At 36.6% G+C, this 18,614-nt stretch overlaps 1 protein-coding gene across 1 annotated transcript in view; it reads right to left on the bottom strand.

Moving 5' to 3' along the window:
• The window catches only part of LOC139738883 (GPN-loop GTPase 1-like), a 29,458-nt gene extending 15,356 nt beyond the window's left edge, over nt 1-14,102 (bottom strand). Inside the window, exon 1 of the mRNA XM_071649512.1 lies at nt 13,960-14,102. Within this exon, the coding sequence (XP_071505613.1) occupies nt 13,960-14,091 (132 nt within the window). The 5' untranslated portion in view covers nt 14,092-14,102. The remainder of the gene's footprint in view (nt 1-13,959) is intronic.
• Nucleotides 14,103-18,614: the final 4,512 nt, after the last annotated feature.

Consider the following 18,614-nt stretch of genomic DNA (forward strand, 5'->3'; position numbering starts at 1 on the left):
TCATGCACGTTTTGGAAAAGTTACGTCAATTCTGCATTTTTTATGGCAAAATTTGGGATCTTAGATGGATTTTTGGAGGTGACGTGACTTAGGGACTTTCTTGTTAGCTGTTGTGAACAGCAGAGCCAGCATGTGAAATGATGTGATAATTTATGCATGTGTTGTGACAATATAATTTGCTGGCTTGTGATAAGCAATGAATTATATAAGCAGATACGGGAATGATAAGTGTCTGGATTCCTGAGGGTGGCTGTAAACTAAGTGGTTTTACTCTAATGCCTTTATTCTATAGCCTGCACAGAAGAAGGAGGAGGGGCAGGAGGAGGAGGAGGAGGAGGAGGAGGAGGAGGAGAAGCAGAAGACAAAGAAGAACATGTGTCTGTAATTAACCGCCCCAGGGAACTCAACACGTACTGGTTGCAGCGCCCCGTAGCTATAGCCAAAATGGGTACGCTAGGGTTGTTCTAACTTTTGTTAGCTCATGGCAGTAGCTGAATAGAGTATACAATTGTACGTGCCAAAGTTTGGTACACTGAACGATTTTTGTGCTATAGAGTAAAAGCCCCAATTTTCGGACACTTAAGCTTTTTTGCAATATTTATCAACTCAAATAGTACTCCACAAAATTATATCCATAATAATGTCTGTTAAATATATCAACCTAATTTTTCCCAATATTGATTTTTTTAAAGAGATCATAAAATTTCACAAAATCCCCAAATATTATGACCATGTCAATTCCCCAAAATTCGGACAGCATCTCCAAAATTCGGACACGCGCACAATGTCAATACACATACAAGGCCGCTGAAAAATCCGCGCGCGCCATACCTTGTTGGCGCAAGGTTGCATCGGGGATGTTGTGGCGCCCGTTCGAGTCCGAATTTTGGGGACTCTGCACTTGCATTCAGCCCCTGTACATTTATTCACTGCATCAGCACGTACGGAGATTTTGTTTTTCTTTTGTGTTTTTGAGGATACCATCACACTGAGCTTGCGATAAACGAAAAATCTCGCAACAGAACGGCATAATTTTTCAATTTTTAGCGCTTTTTCGGCGACCCTGATTCTTTACAATGGACCTAATTCGCGCGTGCTTTGAAAAGTTGCGGCGATTCCGCAATTTTGACTGCAAAATTTGGGATTTTAGATGGATTTTTGGAGGTGGCTTGGGCACTTTCCTGTGGTGAACGAGCGTGCTAGTATGTGAAACGATGCGATATGCTTGTGTTGTGACAGTCAACAGTCCACTTTGATGCCTTGTGATAAGTGGTAAGTGTCCGGATATTGGAGGCCGGCCGAAAATTGGGGTTCGTACTCTAGAACTAGTTCCAAAACAGATGAAGTCTCGAGTGTATCTTTTGGAAGATTGTGTGTCAATTTAATGACATTCTAAATGCATATTTAAGATAAAAAAATTATAAGAAATTTTGCAAAAAAAAAAAAAAAAAAAATTGGTTTCTATGCCACCTTCTCTGGTGCCATATGTTGGGTAGGCCTACGTACAGTGCATCCTTGATTGGTACACACACGATTTGTATGCGCTGTACAATTCCATTCATTTGCGCGCATCAACATTATCACCCATGGCATAAGAATCATGTAGTCATTGTAGGCACTAGTTGTAAATACCGGTACCATTATTACCAATCATGGCACAGCGCTGTCTGGGGGCAAGGCTGACACTAAGGCTAAGCTGACAGTTAATAACTATTAGGCCAAGTAAAAAAAGAAACCAGTTTCTCGTCCTCGCGCGCATCGATTTTGGCCTCCGCATCGATTTTTTTACTATTTACTATTTTCAAAATGGCGCTAAAAATACCAAGAAATTCATAATTCTCGTCCCAGCCCGCTCCCCGCCCGCATCGATTTTCAGTTGCCGCATCGACTTTTTTGATATTTACTATTTTTTCGGCCGCCAAAAATAAAAATCGACAATTCACCTACCAATCGTGATGTCTCATTTCTAATTACGCCTTGCGTCCTCTACTTAGCTGTAGTACTGCTGTAGCTTCTGTAGTGCGTATGTAATAACGCATGCATTTCACACTGCGAGCTCAGCAAGAAGGAATGACCCACAAAGCAGTCGAACTGTAGTTGGATGGGCGGCCGGGCCTGGGCGGGCTGTGATGTACAGCGCACTCGGTACTTCGTGAACGCAATAGCGGCAACATTTTAGCGAACAATCGCTGATATTCCACGCATATTTCGCGCACTGTTCGTATTTTTCCCCGTTTCTCATATTTTAAGCGGATGAATTGTACTGTACAAATGCTTGCGAGGATTGTATCGAGTTTGTATACATTTTCATGTCATTGTGACTATGTGCATGACATTGTGTGTGCAGTGTCGGAAGGTACGGTGCCAGTTGAGTGCATGCAGTGGCCGTGCCGCACCGTATAGTTCTTGGCAAAGTGTCCGTGTCTGTAGCTAGCTGTCCAGGGTCCCCATCCCCTGGTCTGTCAGCTGTCTACACGCACGCATGAACACATTCGAGAGGCTCGTACACTCTGCTCTGTAACATTGCATCTGACGGCGATGTATTGTTCTATTTTGAAGAGAAAATGAATGCGCTTTTCCAGCAAATGTAGAATTATTAAATGGGTGTATCTACAAAATAAATAACTTTTCCACGGATTCTGGTTTGTCTCGTATTTCTGCGGGATACTTTTCTTTCCGATGTGAATTCACGGACACGACCGTGAGTCGTATCATCTGTAGTGTGGTATACAGTGTGTCTCTAAAAAATGTAAACCCAACTTCAACGGCAAATTTTCAGAAAACTATGAAATATTTACACATTATTTTTTCATGGTTAGATAGTCCAATAAGTCCTCCGTCCAATGATACCACGTAGTGTATGTAACTCTCATGCATGACTGAGCATGATTCACCTTAGTGAATGGGTGTGAAATCATCACTGTCGCAAGTTCCGTGATCAGCATACTTTCTCACATTGTACCAGATGGCTCTTTTTTGTTGGAGGTTGCCTGTCGGGGAACTGCACCCGAAAAGCCTTTTGAACTTCCACGAAACTTCTTGTTTCCTGGTATCGAGTTACCAGGAATACTCTCTGCTCAATTGTCAACTGTACCATGTTTGGAAAGCATGTGACGTGTGCCTGTGTCAGGAACAACCTTTGCTGAAGTTGTTACATGTGGGCAATCTCACAATAAGTGGGGCACATAAACGGGACATTCAGGCTGCAAATTAAGTTTTGCTAATTAACTGCCATTTTATTATTTTCATGTAGCGAAATATGTGTTCTGCCATAATCAAAATGTGAAAAGATATGTTAGGACCACCTTTTCTTTCTACTGGACCTTGGATCATCATGTTCACAAAAGTGAAGGTATGTAACATGGACAGACATTGGTCCCCTTCAGCAGTATATCTTATTCAGAATTTGAAAGAAGCTGTAATTAATATTTTCAGGTACCATGCACAATGAAAGCAAAGTTGAATATTTCCGGGGTATGTACATTATTTTATGAAATATTGTGAAATGTTAACATTGATTAGTCATAACATTATTTACATGTTTAGTTTAAATTCTCTATTAAGCCAATGTGGAAAGCAAGGGCCTTTCAAAACAACTTTTGTTACTTTTTATACTGTGTATGAATTACTTAAAGTAAATGCTCTTCATAGAAATACAATTGTTTAAAGTTGCAACACAATGTTAACCATGTGGTCAGGGAGCTTGTGTCATTGAAGGTACAAACATGGACAGACGTCTGTCCATGTTCGTACCTTCACTTGTGTAATGGTTCAAAATTTCTAACAAGAGACATCTGTATGCTCTGATCTGCTAATGGAAAAAAATTATGACATGAAATGAAATTATTTTGACCATGTAAAATTACATCACCTGAAGGATAATAATCATGAGGGGAATCTGATCTTGAAGGTACGAACATGGACAGACGTCTGTCCATGTTCATACCTTCGTCTGTCCATGTTCGTACCTTCACATGTGGAATCATCCAAAATTTCTTATTAAAACCATCTGAGCTCTCTAATCTGCTAATAAAAATAGTGTATGACATGAAATAAAAGTATCCAGATCATGTTTAATTCTATTACTAGAAAGATGTCACCATCATCTGTCAAGGAAGGTACGAACATGGACAGACACATGCGTTTACTGTACAGGTTGTCTGTCCACACATGAAAAAATTAATTCACACATATTTTTGAATGATCCACAAAGGAAAGTGATTTCAGACATTGTTAGTATATGATGTCTTTCTGAGGCCATAAACCTTGAAGACTCATCTTTCTGTATTTTTTATTAAATTTATATTCAATGAAGGTACAAACATGGGTGAAGGTATGTAACAAAGTGGACAGACAAGTTTTTGGCTACTGTCAAGTCACGGCAGAAACTTGTGGGACTTCCCTAGGGAGTGGAAGTATACTGATTATGTAGATGCTGGCCTGGCATGTCTTATGAATCCAAGCAACTGCACTGATATGGCTTATTTTTCAAAAAATGAGTCTCCTTAAAATCTGTTACATACCTTCAAAAAGTGGACAGACAAAGCAACACTTAAGTTTGATTGCCAATTGCATTAAATTTGCTTTCAAGCTAAGCTAGTTTTGGTTAAAACATTTCAACTTATCCCGTAATGAAACTACTTAATCACCAAAACTCTCTTTCTGCCCACTGGGAACAAAAGAAATTAACAGGTGAAGGTATGTAACGGGATGGACAGACATGCCTATATCATACAGGCTATAACTGAAATCCATTTTCATTTAATAAATGAAGTAAATCTGAAAGGTAGAGACATTTCTTATTTCAAATCTGATGTAGATTGTACAATGGAACTGTTCTGGATTCAGTTTCATTGCTAATTTTTTTTAGATTACTGTTTAGATTTCTGATACTTAAAATGTCTCGTTTTCTATGCCTGTTTTACTGTCTAAATTGACGTTTAATGTGATATAACAAAAAATCCGCCCATTGAATGAACTCAATGTTAACTATAGGGCAAGTCCAAGATAAGGTCCCCTCAGAAGGCAAAATTTCATCTTTGCTCAATATTGACATGTTTGGTATCATTTTGAAGCTTATGAGTTGAAGTTTTGATTTCCGTGAAGGAAAAAGTGATATTATGTAAATTTATGCAAATTTCAAGGGCTTCATTTGCATAAATGTGAAACACAGCGTTACGTATGGGACATTTATAAAAATTCATATTAATTCAAAGGAAAGCAAATAATATTTGATTAATATGTGGACATAAGAAGTTCATCACATAGTTTAACTTGGTATGAAAATTTAGGGATTATACAAATGATTATGCAAATTAGCTCGTGTCCTATCATGAGATGTCCCATACGTAACAAAATGAGGTCATTTTTTTAGGTTTTTTCTGAAATGGCTAAGGTTATTTTAACGCCCTTTTGGAAAGTTCTAATTTATTGTTTAGAGAAATTAAATACCAGAGAAAAAAGAAAAAAAAGTAAAAGAAATATTCTTTATTAGGCATTGAAATAATGTTACGTATGGGACAAATGCGTTACGTATGGGACATCCTCATACATATTGCATGTGAATGCATGTAGCTAGCTGGGAAGGTCTCTCAGTACACAAATGGTCAATCATCCTGAAGAAAGCATCCCAGCATTGTAGCTACTTTTTGAGTTATAGACACTTGAAACAATACATGAACTTGACTGAACAATTTTCAGAAAGGGGGAGGGGAAAATGGCAAAATACACAATGAAAAATCAGCATTAAAGGGATGGTATTGTTTTTTTTTTGGTAGAAATGGGGATTCAGTTTTCAACATTTAAAGAGATGATTGGAAACCAATTATATGAATTACTTAAGAGCATAAAATCCTAAGACTAGAGGAATTCAAAGTTTATGTGATGGAGATCCAATTTGAAATTGTTGTGATGTATATATAGAAGAAAAAAAAAGTAAAATGATTTTTTTTTATTGCAAGTGATACACAAATTGTCCTTATTCAGTTTTCAGTAGTAGGCACAACAAAATTCATGGGTATACATACTGAGTTGTGACTCAAATCAATGACCTGACTGCTAGACAGACATCATATATCTACTCGATCACTGGGGTTCCATGCAGCAGGTATTGCTTATTTATTAAACTTAATATTTCTTGTGTCAAGTTGTTTTTTAATTGAAACTAAATGGCAAACTGCCCTTCATCAATGCAAGTAAACACTTTAAACTATTCAATTTTTCAGTAGTACTATAACTATCCTGATAAAAATAGGGCATACATACTCAGGTTGGTCATAAAAAATATATAATATGATTGAATGTGATTATGATGGTAAATATCTGGGGAATATCGTTCCCTCGTCAATCTGGATCAGTATTTGAGTAATTAATTAATTTCAACTGATTCTACCTCAATAATTATGCAAAAATTTGTTTACACTAAATGGGTATTTTGCAAAATTATCTTACAAAATACCCATAAACATGGTTCTCCACACACTAAACGAATGGGGGACAAAGGGCATGCATACCCAGGTTGGTCATAAAAATATAAAAATATGATTGAATATGATTATGATGGTGAATATTTGGGGAATATTGTTTCCTTGACAATCTGGATCAGTATTTGAGTAGTTTCAACTGATTTTACTTCAATAATTATGCAAAATACCCATAAACATGGTTCTTCACACACTAAATGAATGGGGGACAAACTGTCCCATACGTAACTGTCCCATACGTAACACGTCATGTCTGTCTTTAATTAGAACCTGTAATGAGAGCTTTTTGCCTAATGACATGAAACTTACCTGTGATAACCTTGAGTGTTGTGACTTTCATCACAGTGAGTTACAAGTTGTAGAATGATATACTTTCAGAGAGTTTTGAGGTTGAAAAAAATGTTCAAAAAAACAAAATTTTTCTGGTCCCATACGTAACAGCACATATTTTCTCTTCTAGAATATAATTGTCTGGGTCATTTTTCTCAATTTTTTACGTGATTATACTTCTTCTAGATATCAATCACCATGATGAAGTTCAATATGATCAAAGGCCATTAACACTATTTTTCAGGTCATAAAAGTCTCTGAATGTCCCATACGTAACGTGCGCATTATCTTGGACTTGCCCTATACTATCTCTCACACTTATTCTTTTCAAGAAAATATATTAACATAAGGAGGCAAATCTGAATTACTTTTATCATCAAAGCTCAAATATCAAAAGTGGAAAAGGGAATAGTTATTGTGGGATTGCCCATGTATGTAATCATAGGCCTAACATGTGACAAAAATTTAACTTCAAATATGCCCTGAATGCATGACAATAGCAAGAAATAACTTGCCACAGTGATGATTTCACACCTATTCACTAAGTTGAATCATGCTCAGTCATGCATGAGAGTTACATAACCTACGTGGTATCATTGATTAGAGGACTTATTGAACTATCTAACCATGAAAAAAAATGTGCAAATATTTTATAGTTTTCTAAAAATTTGCTGTTGAAGTTGGGTTTACTTTTTTTAGAGACACACTGTACAATCATTCATCATCCAAATGATGAGTGATTATCAAATGTCTTTTTTGAAGAAACATCTTTGAATGTTTAATGCTATAATGCCATATCAGTATCATTTTGACATCCATCTGCAATTGTACAAGCCAGTTTCCAGTTGAATGTGCTACAATTGTACTGTGAAGAAATGCAGATACATACCAGCTGTGTGGACACAAAAAGTCACAAACACCAATGATAAATAAAGCAGTGTTTTGAATATCATGGAATTAATTTCAGTCGTACATTATTTTGTTGAAAGACATGTTTTATACCTGTTTCATATAGCACAATACATCAGAATTGCAAGTACACTGGTATCAGAAATGCCATTACAACACTAAATACCAGTATTAAGATGGTCATTTTCCCTCGACATCTGGTAGTGGAAAGAAAAAGCAATTTTTCTGCATGCATGAAGTTTCATTTCAAGTAATGGTACATATATCTATTTGTTTGAAAATGCACAGAGTGCAGGCAAGACATACACTTGGGACCTGGTCTCTCATAACACAGCTACCAGAGTGATATTTCATTTCATAAATTGGATATATAAAATAGTATACTAGTAAAGCCCTCTCTCGTTACCTTTCTCAGAATTACCGGACGAGAAACACATATTACTTTCGTTTTGACAATCCCCGAAAAAATAGTAAAATATCAAATAGTAAGGACCTCCCTCATCGCCTTGCTCAAAAAACCCGGACGAGAAACTGCTTTCTTTTTTTACTTGGCCTTAGGGTCTATGTATTGTAAATATCTCTGTGAGCTCACTAGACTAGTCTGTTGTAATCTGGCTGCTGTTGACTGAACATCACGACCAACTTCACTTCACTGGTAAATAGCGGACCAAAATGAGGACCGCGTCGTAACCATGGTAACTCGCCTGCTAATCTCCAGCTTGAAATCTATTTTACGTTACGTTAACATTAGTTTGGCAAGAGGTAATGAAGATCAAAAACTTTTTGTGAAGTTTTACTGGTCTTTGCTGCCCTGTTTACTGTGAATTTTAAGAGGTAACAGGCTGCATCTTTCAAACATGATATACACCGAAAGATCGGTCTGTATCTGTCCGTCGGGGAATGTTCCGCGGAGACTGCGTCTGGCTTCATGGATCCCCTCCGTATACAGACCGAAGTCAATGATTGCAGCTCCTGTGTGGAGCAGTCGCGCACAGATCAAACGTTACGATAAACCAAATTTCAGACAGCTTTTTTACATTCAAACAAGTTTGACATGACATGACAAATTATGCAGCAATATTTGGGATAAATTTCTCAATTGTGCAATCGAAATACTCACATAAACTCGGTTATAACGCAGAAATTTTATCGATATCGCAACATCGCCGTTCGCAAGCCGTAAGTCGCCATTTTTAATCTTTAAGCCGATCACATGCGAGGTACGTGTATCAGTAAAACAAACGCGTAGAAACTACCTCACATGTGATTGGCTAATAGATTCATAGTTTGAACGTGACGACGCGACAGGCTGTGTTTTACGTTGGAAATTATATTAAAATGTTGGATTATTCATTAATCTGGTGACATGGGTGAGTGTAATGTATTCTTAAAAAGCTAATTTCACTATACAAGCTTAAATTTGCCGACCTAGGGCTGTGATTGTGTGAATTAGACGCAATCGAGAAGGGTGAGGTACCTCACCCAATTTTCCATAGAGACAGTGGTTAAGAACATCCACACAGCAATGGGTACTGCAACCTTCCATCTGTCTACGGAGGACAGCGTTAATGGCAAACTAGAGATTGTAATTTGTCATCACTGACAAATTAAGGTGATCCGATTTTTTTTATCAATGATTCGAGTCCTGATCGCAATAGGCATGACCATACAAGTTTCATCTGTGTTTAGAGACATTGGCCGTGTGATGTTTGCATTCTCATTTAGAAAAGGGAGTCATATCTGCCATCTTTGGTACCAAATTCTGTATACACTGAATAACGAAGATACAGCAATGAATACATATGACCTTTGACCCACATTTGCACTCCCAAGATTGCATCTGATGAAATAGTGGTTAATTTGTGAAATGATTCTCGCAACATCGTCTATACGTGTGAAAAATATGGGAAAGATAGGACAGGTATTCACTAAGATACAAGATGAAACATTTATGACCTTTGACCCTAATTTACATACCCAAGATGTTGTCCGATCTAGTAGTTGTTATTTTATGAAATAATGTACGAGACATGAACTAAACATGTGCAAAATATGGGGGTGATAGGGCGTGTTTTTCTTGAGTTATTGCAAAGAAAATTGCAGAAAGAAAGAAATATCTCAATACATAGAAGATAAGCTTTAATTTCAACCAATTTTTTATCGTCATCCCGACATCGTATGAAAAAAAAAGGAAACAAAACGAGAGCGCAAAGTCTCAGCTACAACATATTAAAATCTGGGAGAAATTCACCGAAGGGTAAGTGAGCTAGTGCTCGATAAAGACAATCATGTCAATTTTCACATTAAAGAAAATTCCCTCCCATAGAGATAACACGTCATAACGAAGATACAAAAAGAAGTACATATGACCTTTGACCTCAATTTGTACAGACAAGATGGCATCTGAGTAAAAAGTGGTTATTTTGTGAAATGATCCTTGTAACATGGTCTTTGCGTGTGCAAAATATGGGAAAGATAGGACATGTATTCACTAAGATACAGGGTGAAACACTTATGACCTTTCACCCTAATTTACATACCCAAGATGGTGTCCGATCAAGTAGTTGTTATTTTATGAAATAATGCACGTGACATGAACTAAACATGTGCAAAATATAGAAGTGATAGAGGCCGTTTTTCTTGAGTTATTGCAAAGAAAGTTGCAGAAAGAAACAAATATCTCAATACATCGAAGATAAGCCTGAATTTCAACCCAATTTTTTGACGTGATTCTGACATCGTATGAAAAAACAAAGGGCACACTTACGGTAGCGTAAAGTCTCAGCTACAACATATTAAAATCTGGGAGAAATTTACCGAAGCTTAAGTGAGCTAGTGCTCGATAAAGATAGTCATGTCAATTTTCATTTCCAGAAAAACTGCACTCCCATAGAGATAACACGTAAACTGGTCAAATTTGACAAGATTACTTTTAATCCATTTTTACGAGGTGATACCGTTATCCAATCAAAATATTGTAATTTTATGTTTGAAAGAACATTAAATAAGCTACATCATACTGAAATCTGGGTGAAAATTGACAAAGGACTAGTGAGATATGCTCGAATGAACTTGAAATTTGATGACGTCATTTTGAAAATTTACTTTTTTTACTTTATTAAGAAATTTGATATCTTTTAATCATTTTGTCAGCATTGCCACCCCATGAAATGACATGTACAACTCATCAGCTTTCAAAATATGTACAGAAAATGGGGGGTCACCGTCCATCCTGACGAGTAAAATCGGATTTAAAATTGGCAGTTTTTTGGCATAGTTGTACTGTATATCGCCATTGACGCGCGCGCGGAATGTCAACTTTGACGGGCCCGTATGACGTCATATTGAGTCGGATTGACTTGAAACTTGGTAGATATATTCCTTGACATTTCAGGCAGCCGATAAGTGTGAAAAAACGGGAAATTTATATTGCATATGAGCTGTGCGTGCGTATATGAGCGCACGCGTACGCGTCCGTCCAATTTTTTCAATTTTTCAAAAAATGCTTGAAATGGTCTGAAACGTGTGCAAAAAAAAATTGAGCTCGATTTGAGCATACAAATATTTCAACGCGCGCGTACGTGCACGTTTTAAGATAAAATAGATGAATTTTGAGAATAAGAGTAGAATGCGCTTGACCTGAAATATATGTGACGTAAATTTCATCGAAAAACTCCATTCCATTAATGAGATATCTTTGAGAATGTGTTTTCATATAATGACGTCATAGTGACGTCACGGTCGACTGATCACCATGATTTTAGTTCGATTGCCGTCTTTGCGACACGATACATATATGGTATAAGTTTGACATTGATAGGCAAAGCACTTTCTGAGCTAACCTCTGCACAACTTTTGAGGAGAAATAAAGAAAGAATCAGTACAGATACAGAAGGTGATCCGAAGGATACTCGGATCACCTAACTAGAGATTGTAATTTGTCATCACTGACAAATTAAGGTGATCCGATCTTTTTTTTAATCAATGATTCGAGTCCTGATACTGCAAAGTCTCAGCTACAACATATTAAAATCTGAGAGAAATTCACCGAAGCATAAGTAAGATAGTGCTCGATAAAGAGAGTCATGTCAATTTTCACATCTAAACTAGAGATTGTAATTTGTCATCACTGACAAATTAAGGTGATCCGATTTTTTTTTTAATCAACGATTCGAGTCCTGATAGTGCAAAGTCTCAGCTACAACATATTAAAATCTGAGAGAAATTCAACGAAGCATAAGTAAGATAGTGCTCGATAAAGAAAGTCATGTCAATTTTCACATCTAAAAAATTCCCTCCCATAGAGATAATACGTTATAGCGAAGATAGAAAAAGAAGTACATACGACCTTTGACCCCACTTTGCACAGACAAGATGACATCTGAGCAAAAAGTAGTTATTTTATGAAATGATCCCTGTAACATGGTCTTTACGTGTGCAAAGTATGGAAAAGAAAAGACATGTATTCACCAAGATACAGGATGAAACATCTATGACCTTTGACCCTAATTTACATACCCAAGATGGCGTCTGATCAAGTAGTTGCTATTTTATGAAATAATGTTCGTGACATGAAATAAACATGTGCAAAATATGGTGGTGATAGGGTATGTTTTTCTTGAGTTATTGCATATAAAGTTGTAAAAAGAAAGAAATATTACAATACATCGAAGATAAGCTTTAATTTCAACCAAGTTTTTTTACATGATCCCGACAACGTATGAAAAAACGAAGGGCACATAACAATAGCCATACGTCTCAGCTACAACATATTACAATCTTAGAGAAATTCACCGAAGCATAAGTGAGCTAGTGCTCGATAAAGATAGTCATGTCAATTTTCATTTCCATAAAAATTGCACTCCCATAGAGATTACACGTAAACTGGTCAAATTTGACAAGGTTACCGTCAATCCATTTTTTCGAGGTGATGTCGTCATCTAATCAAAATTGTGTAATTATATTTATGAAAGAACATTTCATAAGCTACAACATATTGAAATTTAGGTGAAAATTAGCAAAGGATAAGTGAGATACGCTCGAGTAAACTTAAAATTTGATGACGTCATTTTGAAAATTTACTTTTTTTACTTTATTAAGAAATTTGATATCTTTTGATCATTTTTTCAGCATCGCCAACCCATGAATTGACATGTACAACTCATCAGCTTTCAGAATATGTCAAGAAAATGGGGGGTCACCGTCCATCCTGGCGAGTAAAATCCGATTTAAAATTGGCGGTTTTTTGGCATAGTTGCACTGTGTATCCCCATTGACGCATGCGCGGAATTTTAAATTTGACGGGCCCGTATGACGTCATATTGAATCGGATCCACTTGAAACTAGGTAGAAATATTCCTTGACATTTCGGACATCCGATCCGTGTAAAAAAATTGAAAATTTCTATTTCATATTAGCTGTGCGTGCGAATATGTGCGCGCGCGTACGCGTCCGTCCAATTTTTTCAATTTTTCAAAAAATGCTCCAAATGGTCTGAAACGTGTGCAAAAAAATTTTGAGCTCGATTTGAGCATACAAATATTTCAACGCGCGCATACGCGCGTGTTTTGAAAAAAAAAATGAATTTTGAGAATATGAGTAGAATTCGCTTGACTTGAAATATATGTGACGTAAATTTCATTGAAATATTCCATTCCATTAATGAGATATGCATGAAAATGTGTTTTCATATAATGACGTCATAGTGACGTCATGGTCGACTCACTGATCACTATGATTTTACTTGCGCTGTCGTCTTTGCGACATGATACATATATGGTATAAGTTTGACACTGAGAGGCAATGCACTTTCTGAGCTAACCTCTGCACAACTTTTGAGGAGAAATAAAGAAAGAAACAAAGAAAGAAGAAAGATTCAGTACAGATACAGAAGGTGATCCGAGAGGATACTCGGATCACCTAAATATAAAAAGAGACCCGAGTCCTCCAGACAGACGGATCTTTCTGTCTAACAAGGCTATAGATAAAGCTATACATAGCTTCAGTGTGTAAAAGAATACTAGTCAACTAGACTGCTGTACCAATCATACATGGGCTCGCTACTCATCACGTGCCCATTTAACATCAATTCTAGATCTAGTCCTATGGCATGGCGCGCGCACACCACCGCATACACAAAACTTACAAACGAAGAAATGTATGGGACTGAGCTGAGGAGTCTACATGTGCACAGTAACGAAACGCGTCATGGCGTCAAAAATAAAGTAAGTTTACGCACCTGTACAAACGTTGTTTTACCCGAACCTGCCATCCCTAAGACAATCAAGCATGGTGGCTTGGAGTCAGTGTTGTGTAAACCAGCCGAAGCAAAGGTTTTACTTTCCTCGTTTGGAGATGTGTTTTCTGTCATGCTGTCTTCGCCATCTCTCTCGTACGCCATGCATGTCGCCATTTTGGTTCGGAGTTTGCCCACAGAGGGCGCGCGAAGCCGGGGGCGCGCATGCGCAGGGGGATATCGGCGCGCATGCCACTGACGATGATCCAACTGTTACTAGTATCTCATCTGCGAGAAAACTTTGTGATGATCGCTGGCATTGCAGTTACATAATAATTAGGTTTTCCAGGTCAAATATGCCGCAATATCAGATCAAGTGTCAATTTAGGTTTTCAAATGTCAATAGGAGAATCAAATGTCCACTGAGCAAGACCAATATCCTGTAAGGTAAATAAGATGCCCATAGCCATATAGCCATGCCAAATATCCACACAATGGAAATTCTCACGTCATCTTAGGTCAATGAGAGTATCATGTCATTCACAGGTGATTCAGATGCCACTGCTATGTAGGTATCTTATTAATTTAGATATCAGTTGACTCCAAAACACAGCAAAGATATCTTCCTCAAAAATATAATATTCTTATAAACATCATCAGGCGAAGAAAACTGCGCATTTTCATACAGAGACTTATTTATGATGACTTTATCAAAACAAATATTTCTTTTTCTTTTTCTTTTTCTTATTCTGAAGAACACTGTTTGTTATTATCAGGGAATAGGAAAGAGTGATGAAGCATTATTTAGAAAACTGATTTTTTTTTTTCAATTTGCAGTGAAATGGCATGTGAATATTTACGAACTGCAAGAAAACTGACAAAAGAATTATCATCTTTTCAATGGTTCAAGAAGAGTGATTTCCTGTTTTGTTTTGCTTGTTTGTTTTTGTGTCGTTATTTCCCAAGGAAGCAAATAATCTGAGCCGGAAACGTTCTATATTCTTATATAAACTATGAGATATATGATGAAAGTTCTACCATAAGATTCACATTTTTTTTCTGTATGTGTGCAAAGATTTTTAAAGCATTTTATATTTCTTGCCACCGTAAAGTGTGTCATTTTGATGTATGATGCATAATTTTCCAAGTCAAATAATGCTATATACCGAAGCAAGTATGATAGTAATTCAAATTTCATTAGGGAAATCAAAATTAAAATGTCCAAATAGGCCTACGTACATATAAGAAGTCCATAGTCAAGTCAAATGTCCACAAAATAGAAATTCTTTCGTCTTCTCAGGTCAATGAGAGTATCATGGCGGTCGTAGATAATTCAAAGGGGACATAGATAATTCAAATATCCGTTGACTCGAAAAAACTGTAAAAAAAATCCTGATTATTAAATGGAACATAAACCCAAAGAGCAATGTGGATTGAGTGAAAGCAGCAACATTAGTAGAACACATCAGTGAAAATATCAGGAAAATCGGACAATCAATGCAAAAGTTATGCATTTTTAAAGTTTTTATGTTGGAACCGCTGGATGAGGAGACTACTAGAGGTAATGACATATTAGTGGACAACAATATAAAGAAAATATAAAGAAAACTCCACAAAAATTCATTTTTCATGAAAATTACAAATTCCATCAACTTGATACTGACATATGTTATGGGTAAAAAATTACTCCCCCTGCTTTCTGAAAGCAACTTTGATAGGCAAGTGCTCTTTTATAATGCTGGAAAAGTGAATTTTTGTGAAATTTTCTTTATATTTTCTTCATATTGTTGTCCACTCAAACGTCATAACCTCTAGTAGTCTCCTCATCCAGCAGTTCCAACACCAAAACTTTAAAAATTCATAACTTTTGCATCGATTGTCCGACTTTCCTCAAATTTTCACTTATGTCTTCTACTTATGTTGCTGCTTTCACTCAATTCACATTACTCTTTGGGTTTGCGTTTACAAGGATATCAGATGTCGGATCCATGAGGGGGCGCAACCGTCGCACGGCCGCCCCCTGGCTTTATTGTGTGTGTGTGTGTGTGTGTGTGTGTGTGTGTGTGTTAAAAACAAAAGAAAAAATGAAATGAAACGCGAAAGTGGCACCAGAAATAATAGTTGCGCCCCTCTTTACAGAATTCCTGGATCTGCCCTTGGATTTTGTGTATGATAAACACTATATTGTGGAGACTATCACATTATCATGATACAAACACAATCTGAAATGATGATCGTGTCGACTTTCACTTTCCTGTCTGAAAATGAATATATATATATTTTTTTTTTCAGGTAATGCAAAGGCAGGCCTGTCGGAGTCGATGGTAAAGTATCAACCGTACCAATCTTTAGCAAAAGGAAAAGAAAAAAGAATTAAAGGATGGGGGAGAAGAATAGAGAAAAGAAATGAGAAGAGGGAGGAAGAAGGAAAGAGTACAAAAAAGAAGAGAGAAGATAGGAGTGTGATGAATGATAAAGGGTGATAGATCCCCACTGAAACCATTCCACTTACAATTTCCTTCTGAGAGGCCTGAAAAGACGGTGAAACATTCTTTAGAAAACTGAAACTGGAGAAATTGACATCAAAATGAAAGGGTATACATTTATTTATGAACTGCAGCTTAATCGCAGCAAAGGTAGTACAAAATCGGCCATTTTGTACAAATTATGATTCATTTTTTCAATGAGATGATGCAAAATATTACAAGAAACAAACTGATGTAAAGGAAAATGATTTCCGTTATGTTTGAGACAATAAAAGTTAAAGGGATGGTACAGTATTGGTGGAGATGAGAATTGGGCTTTTAACTTTTTTGCGAGATACCAAGAGAACACTTATGATCGAATAGTACAGAACATACCATTTTAAGAGGAATTCAAAGTTTATTTGATAAAATCGGGTTTGGAATGACTGAAACATCCAAAAACAAAGTAAAACAAAGCGATCGTAATAAAGTGTGGGTCCCACACTTTATCAGAATCGCTCTTTTTGGGATATCTCAGCCATTTCAAAACCAATTTTCATCAAATAAACGTTGAATTCCTCATAGAATTACATGCTCTTTCATATTTCATAAGAGGTTTCTCATTATTTTACCAAAAAATGTTAGAAACCTGAAATTAGGTCTCAACCAAAACTATACCATCCCTTTAACAGTCTCAAACCAGAAAATGTCATTCTTTTCATTATGAAATAATGAATTGCACATAAGGAGATCACATCACAGTCATAAGATTCGTGAAAGTTTTGCTATTTGATTTTTGTATGCAATTTTACAAAAGTTTCAACAACAACAACAAAAAACCTTCAGGGACCATGCTCCAGTCATTCGGATACTTATGTTTTTCTGTCGCTTTATGTGTTTGAATAACGAATTCAGCGGTGGTATGTAACGGGACTGTAATAGTTATATACTCAAACATCCAAGAAGTGAAAACATTTGTGAAAATTCTTGGAAGAGGTTCATCTGATTGGTAATTCTCTAATTAAGGCGAAATTTCGTTTATTACACAACCACAGAAAACTATTTACTACCTTGCGTGAGCTTTCGCCTACTGTCTGTAGGCTTCATCAGACTGGCGTTGACTCGCCGTATATAGGTGCACGGGGTGTCGGCAGTCTTAACAGTCCGAGAGAATGGGATGATACGCTGAAGATAAATTGTAGGTCCTATTGCCCCACTTCACGATTCATCATGTGTTCACGCCCCCGTTGCATGTGGATATCCTATCTTATCCATTGTGTGAATTTATCGCTATCCAAGTAATTTGTGTCTTCTTGTGTTAAATTTGTCTTTTGCTCTCATTGTTATATGGAAGAGCACATAAGTATATGCAGGAATGAGATATTGTCCATTTTTGCAAATTTTACTTTTGTGCCTTGGAAGAGAAAAACGGATTGTTCACTCATCATGCGTAAATTGAGTTTCCATTTTTATTGACCTTTAAGGTTGAGAACCAACTAAAACGGATCGAGTGAAAGCAACAACATTATTAGTAGAACACATCAGCGAAAGTTTGAGGAAGATCGGACAATCGACGTCAAAGTTATGAATCTTTTAAGTTTTGGTGTTGGAACCGCTGGATGAGGAGACTTCTAGATGTTATGGCGTCATATGTGGACAATAAATGGGAGTATAGGGAATACCACAAAAATTCCTTTTTCACGATTACACATTCCATCAATGATAAAATAATCATAAAATACAATACTGACATAATTATTACGGGTATATAGCAATTATTCCTCCTGCTTTCTGAAAGCGGTTAGTCAAGTGCTCTATCATGAAGCTAGAAAAATGAATTTTTGTGGAATTCCCTTTATATTTTCTTTACTACAGTGTATATAGTTGTCCACACCTGACATCATAACCTCAAGTACACGTAGTCTCTTCATCCAACGGTTTCAACATCAACACTATAAAAATTCATAGGCCCTATACTTTTACCTCGATTGTCCAATTTTCCTCAAACTTTCACTGACGTGTTCTACTTGTGTTGCTGCTTTCACTCAATCCACATTTCTCTTTTGGTTTTGGTTTCATCTAAAATTAGAAAAATATATGGTACATGAGACCTCATTATTTAGCTAAACATTCCATGAGAAGTATAATTTTGAAAAAAAGTGTTTATTACTATTTTTTATCTATTTATTTCTT

Source organism: Diadema antillarum, unplaced genomic scaffold (genome assembly GCF_040938485.1).
Source record: "Diadema antillarum isolate AM-2024a unplaced genomic scaffold, OU_Dant_1.0 seq00000770_RagTag, whole genome shotgun sequence".
NCBI classification, from domain to species: Eukaryota; Metazoa; Echinodermata; class Echinoidea; order Diadematoida; family Diadematidae; genus Diadema; species Diadema antillarum.